General features: G+C 54.9%; 1 protein-coding gene across 1 annotated transcript; it reads right to left on the minus strand.

Annotated features, from left to right (window-relative positions):
• Positions 1-44: 44 nt before the first annotated feature.
• Positions 45-4,333, minus strand: NDUFB7 (NADH:ubiquinone oxidoreductase subunit B7). Its single transcript, XM_044253824.1, has 3 exons — positions 4,141-4,333; positions 616-784; positions 45-240 (listed from the first exon to the last, which is right to left on the minus strand). Exons 1-3 carry the CDS (start codon positions 4,250-4,252, stop codon positions 150-152), a joined length of 372 nt encoding a protein of 123 aa, XP_044109759.1. The 5' UTR covers positions 4,253-4,333; the 3' UTR covers positions 45-149.
• Between the last annotated feature and the right edge of the window lie 2,002 nt (positions 4,334-6,335).

A 6,335-nucleotide genomic window follows, 5' to 3' on the forward strand; every position in this document is an offset into this window, starting at 1 on the left:
GGGTGGGTGGTGGTTTTGGGACCACACCACAGAAAGAGGTCCGGTTCCAGCAGAGGGGCCTGGAGGCTTTTATTTATCAACTTGTCCACAGGGTGGGGGCGGACCCACTACAGGGCGACCTCAGGGGCCACCTCACCGGACCCCTGGCCTCAGGCCACATCTGCCTCCCTCTGCTCTCGCCGCTTCTTCCGCTGGAGCAGCCGACGTTCCCGCTCATACTCCTTCATGCGCATCACGTAGCTGCAAACAGAGCACGTGAACAGCGGTCAGGCTCCCCAGCCAGGCCCTCCCACGCCCCGGACCGAAGGGACCAGGAGTAGGTGCCCCACAGCTTTCTGGGAAGCCTCTGAGTGGGAAAGACCTGGTGCCTGGCTTAAGCGTGGGGTGTGCCTGGGCCAGAGCTGCCTGGCTGACTCCAGTGAGCCCAGGGCTGAAGCTGGGCCTCCAACCTGGAACCCGGCCTGGCCATTCCTCCAGGGGCCTCAGAGCTATCCAGCCCTCCTGACGGCCCCTTGAGATTCCTCCGAACCAAGCTGGGGCCTGGCCAGAACCTCGGAGCCGGCTGGCTGGCTCGCCTGTGGGGCAGTGTCCTGCTGGGGCGGGTCTGGGGCTCACTCGAGGTGCTCGCAGTATTCCCAGTCGTGCTGTTCGTGCTTGCAGGCCAGGAAGTTGGGGAAGCTGTCGCGCTTGCACTTGAGCAGCCGGATGAGGTAGTGGGCGCAGTAGTCCCGCTGCTGCAGCACCAGCTGCGCGTCGTTCATCTGCTGCTGGGTGGCCACCATCTCTGCAAGGAGCGGGCAGGCTTGCTGGGCTCGAACTGCCCGAGACCCGTCCCCAACCCTACACCAGACTCCCGGGAGCCCCCACTGGCATGTGGCGCCTGCAGTACGGCCACCCTCTGGCAGTGTCCTTTCTGATGTGCGCAAAGACCACTCTGGATGCTGAGGCCCAGACACGGAAAGGGTCCCTCTCCCCATCACCCCAGGGTGCATCCGCGTCCCCTTCCCTGGGGCTCCCTCCCCCAGGCGCTCTCTCCAGACAGCTCCACCCTGCAGAGCCCACGCTCGGAAACTACCTCTACCTTCTCTCAATGTGTTGTCCCCCGGAGGGCCACTCCCCAGCGCTGCCTGGGGCACCTGCATCCTGGCCCCGCCCTGCCGGCAGCTTCCACCTCCTCTGCTAACAAGTGGAGTCATGTTCCCAGCTGTTCCCAGAGTCAACAGTGAGCGAATACATGTGAAGCACTTGGGCCCATGCCTCAGAGGAGCTGAACTCCTGGTCCTCGTGCCATGGCCGCTGGGCACATCCGATGGGGTGAAATCACCCTTACGAGGCTGGTAGGACTGGACACCTACCCCAGCCTATGACCACCCACTCTCCTCAGCCCAACATGGGGCCCTGGACCCAGGCGTCCTGCATCCACAGGGCCAGCCCCACTCCCCTCGACATCTTCTTGGTCCAGGGGCGTCCCCATCAGCCCCAAAAGGTGTCCACGGCGATCTTGCACCTTCCGCTGGTGGGCTTCCTTCCCCTCTGCTTTCCAGTCCCATTTTTCTGTCTCCCAGCCGGACATCATCTCCTGCCCCTGCACCCATGCTCTTCCAGCCCTCACGCTGCCCACACATGGCTTTCACCAGGGCCTCCAGAGATGCCAGGGCTCCATGCTTCCTCAACTTCCTGCCTGCTGCTTTCTCGAATGCTCTTTTCCCCACTGCTCCCTGGGACCACTCTCTGGCTGCCCAAACATTAAATGGTGGCTTCCAGTGGTTCTTGCTAGGAGCTCTCTGCTCATTCTCATCCGTGGCTCAATCCCACTCCACAGGTGAATGAGCCCCAACTTGGTCCCGCCAACCTCATCTGAGCCCCAGGCCTGGGTATCCACCTGCAGCCCCCTGCTGGCTTGCACAGCAGTGTGGCACCAGCAGCAGTGGGGTCTCTGGTGTCAGGCAGGAGTCACACAGCACCTACTGTGTGCTAGGTGTTGGAGATACAGCAGGGAACATGCTAGACAAAGGTGCCTGCCCTGGGAGGCAGACACAACAATCAGGTGGAACCAGCTTATCACAGAATGTCTGGCAATGCTCAGTATTAGGGAGAAAAGTAAAGCAAGGGGTACCCCTTAGATAGGCATCTGAAGGTGAGGAAGTGAGTCATACCTGGGGGAAGAGCATTCCCAGTGGTGGGACAGCAGGTTGAAAGGCCCTGAGGTGAGAAGAGGTTCAGGATGCACCAGGGATCTCGGCCCCCCACACAAGCATGTGGCCGGAGCTAGAGCCAGGGGCAAGCTTGGTGGGGAAGTCAGGAATTCTGTTCTGGAGCTGCTGAGTGGGAGATGCCCACGAATCTGGAGTTAAGGGTCTAGGCCCAGCTGGAGATAAAAAAACTGGGAGCATCACAAGGCACCCAAAACCAGGGGACTGGCAGAGACCCCCAGGGCTGGGTGGGAGTGGGTGGAGATGGAAGGTCCAAGCAGCAAGGTACCTCACCATTTATAAGGAAGGGACATGGGGAGGAATCCTGAGGGCCCATCAGTGAGGTGTGTGGGCATGCGGGCGCCTGGGCACCAGGTGAAGAGGGGTTTCCAGGAAGTGGTAGCGATCAACTTGGATGCCAGTTGCAGTGGGTTAGAACAGAGAACTGACAACCGGTTCAGGGATACAGACAGAGTGGGGGCTGGGTGGGAAGCTGGACAGGAGCCCCTTCTGTGAAGTGGTGGGGATTCAGCTGGAGGGATTTTGAAACGGTGGAAATAGGTGTGTTTGCATGATGATGGGAAAACCAGTGTTACACAAGGAGAAGGACTGGGGCAGACAACAGGCAAGGGGATGTGACAGGTGGCACAAAGGGTCCATCTGGAGTGGTGGAGGGCGGGGGCGCACGCCGGGCTAGTGCATGAGCAGATCATCTGGTAGAACGAGAGAAAAGGCCATCACAGAGATGCAGGGAAGCTGAGCTCTTTTGGTTGCTTGTATTTTCTTAATAAGAGATATAAGTGACTAGCTGGAGGGAGGTACTTGAATTCTGAGAGCGAAGGTATGGGGTTTAGGAAGGCACGAGAACAAGCCTAGTGCCACAGAAGGTAGTAGGAAAACCAGTAGCGTGAGGGTCAGCAAGGGGAGGCATGGGGAGAGCAGTCAGCCAGGTTGCGTGTTTTTCTCCTGTAATGTTCGGCTGCACAGGGATAGATGCCAAGGAAAGCCCGGTCTGACCCCAGTTTTGGTTTAGCCATGCAAGAAAGAGGAGCAGGGGCCTGTGCCATTATGGGCAAAGGATTCACATGATAAGGAGGTGGGGGGGCTGACCGGATGCAGGTTCACGTGGGACTGACGGACCATTAGGATTTGGGACACTGGAGGAGTCCACCACCTCCTAACGTTCTCTCTGCATACCACTGGCTTAGAGGTCTCCCTGTCGCTCCCCACGCAGCAGCCACCATCTTTTGACTAAGCAAGTATGGTCATGTCCCTCTGCTTAGAAGCACGGACTCTCCCCTCTCCTTGTATTTTATCTTGCCAACTCCTACGTATCCCTCTCAGACGTCGCTTCCAGCCACCGCCTCCTGGAAGCCTGCCTTGATACCCCAGGTGCCGCCCCCTCGAGATATGCCCGGTTCCGCTATCTTTCCCACAGGGCTGGAGTTCCCTCTAGTCAGTGTCTGCTGTATGGACGGTGCCCAACTTGAGACTTGGCCAGGCTGGCTCTCGATATGCTTGTGATAATGCTACACAAAAAGAGCAACGAGCAGGACATGTGCGGCGTGAGGGGGCCCCTCTTGTGTTTTGTGTATGACCTGAACAGCAGTACCATCTGGACAGAGATACAGCGGACACGTCCCTTCCGTGATACACCCTGCCCTGCCTCCCCACTGCCTCCAGGACCAAGCCCGGCTCCGACCGCCTCTCGGCCCCAGACTGCCACTCTCGCCCCCGGGGTTTTTGCTTCAACTGTGACTTCTGTTTGGGATGCCTCCATACTCAGCCAGGCTCACGGGAGTCCTCTAGACTCTTCCGGGCCACGATGCTGGGGCTGAGCCCAGACACAGCGCCGGGAACCCGAGCCCAACCCTGGGTACCCCGCGATTCCGGAGTTCTGGGCGCCGCGTCCCACTCCCGCGGGCCGCGCCTGCGCACTGGGCCTCACCGCGCTCCTTGCGCCCCGGGAAGCCGTAGTCGGGGGGAAAGGTGGGCATCCGTTGGGGGTCGGGCTCCCCCGATGGATCGGTCACATAACGCCGGACCAGATGCGCCCCCATGCCTGCAGTCGCCGCAGATTCCCGCAGCAGACGGGGGTCACCTCGCTCCTACCCGGAAGCACTACTCCTTGCAAGCCACAGCTTCCGGGTCGCACAGGCTGCTGCCGGGATCAGGGAGACAAACGGCTCAGGAGGACTTCCGTTCTCTCTCGCGCCACCTGGCGGTCAGGCGGAGACCGCACAGGCGCAGCAGTGCCCTGGAGAGATCAGGTGGACTCCAGAAAGGGTCTTCCGGCTTCTGGAGACAATCTGGGAGGGCGACGAGGAAGGGGTCGACCGGGGGCATTTTCCCACCCTCCCTAGGCACAAACGAAAATTATTATTATTATTTTTGGAGAAGATTTAATTAATTAATTAATTAATTAATTTTTTTAAAAGATCTTATTTATTTATTTGACAGATAGAGATCACAAGTAGGCAGAGAGGCAGGCAGAGAGAGAGAGGAGGAAGCAGGCTCCCTGCCGAGCAGAGAGCCCGATGCGGGACTCGATTCCAGGACCCTGAGATCATGACCTGAGCCGAAGGCAGCGGCTTAACCCACTGAGCCACCCAGGCGCCCGAAGATTTTATTTATTTATTTGACTGAGAGACAGCGAGAGAAAACACAAGCCTGGGGAGTGGGAGAGGGAGAAGCAGATTCCCTGTGGAGCAGGGAGCCCAACATGGGGCTTGATCCCAGCACCCTGGGATCGTGACCGTAGCGGAAGGTAGACTTCTAACAAGTGAATCACCCAGGTGGCCTGAAAGTTATTTTTCATAGAGTGTTTTCAAAAACCCGTTTTTCTTTTAAAACATTCAAATTTCAATTAATGAATCATTGAACACTACATCAAAAATTAATGATGTACTATATGTTGACTAACAACATAATAACCAAAAAAACCCATTCGAATTTGTCTTAAAAAAAAAAAAAAAAACTCCTGCGCAGTACTGATGATATAATTAGCAAACATCAAAAGTTTAAATGTAATTATTCAAAATAAATGTTTTAATTGATTAATTTAAATACTCAAAGTTATAAATAAAACTATTTAAAGCTGAATTTTAATTTTATTTTTATTATCTATTTACTTTTAAACAATTTTACTTATTTATTTGTTAGGGAAAGAGAGCACAAGCAGGGGGAGCAACAGGCAGAGGGAAAAGCAGCCTCCCCACTGAGCAAGGAGCCTGATTCAGTCTCCATCCCAAAACTCAGGTCAAAAATCATGACCTGAGCTGAAGGCAGACGCTTAACTGACTGAGCTACCCAGGTGTCCCTTATTTTATTTTTAAAGATTTTATTTATTTATCTGAGAGAGAGAAAAAGAGAGCACAAGCATGGGGAGGGGCAGAGAGAGAGGGAGAAGCAGACTTCTCCTATGTGGGGTTTGATCCTAGGAGCACAGGATCATGACCTGAGCCGGAGTCAAACGCTCAGATGACCGAGGCCCCTCCCCCTGGACCCCTAAAGCTGAAATTTTAAGTCCTTTTGGGTACTTTTGTAAAAATAAGACTCAATTCTATCATCCCTCTAATTGCCACTGTAAAGAATTGGTATTACACTTCACACTTGTTACATTAGGGCTTACATATATGCAAATTTTAGAGTATAGCAGGTTGTTCAGTACTACCAGATAGGACTTAGCCTCAGTATTCAACTGTAACAAATGGTGTGTTAATTTATTACTCTTCGGAAACCTGCCTGGGGACACAAAGAGAAACCATTCAGTGGGTGCTTGGCGGGGCTGGGTGCACCTGTCAGAAAGGAAATTAGATCATGTCATTCCTTGGCTAAAACCCTCCCTTGGGTCCCCATTTCATATGGAATAAAAACTGGACCCAGCCTGAAAGTGTCTGACTCAGGAAGTATGGGGGTAGGGTCCCAGAATCTGCATTTCTTCTTTTTTTTTTTTTTAAGATTTTATTTATTTATTTGACAGACAGAGATCACAAGTAGGCAGAGAGGCAGGCAGGGAGAGAGAGAGAGAAGAGGAAGCAGGCTCCCTGCGGAGCAGACAGCCTGATGTGGGGCTTGATCCCAGGACCCCGGGGACCATGACCTGAGCCGAAGGCAGAGGCATTAACCCACTGAGCCACCCAG

This window comes from Neovison vison, chromosome 6, assembly GCF_020171115.1.
Source record: "Neovison vison isolate M4711 chromosome 6, ASM_NN_V1, whole genome shotgun sequence".
NCBI classification, from domain to species: Eukaryota; Metazoa; Chordata; class Mammalia; order Carnivora; family Mustelidae; genus Neogale; species Neogale vison.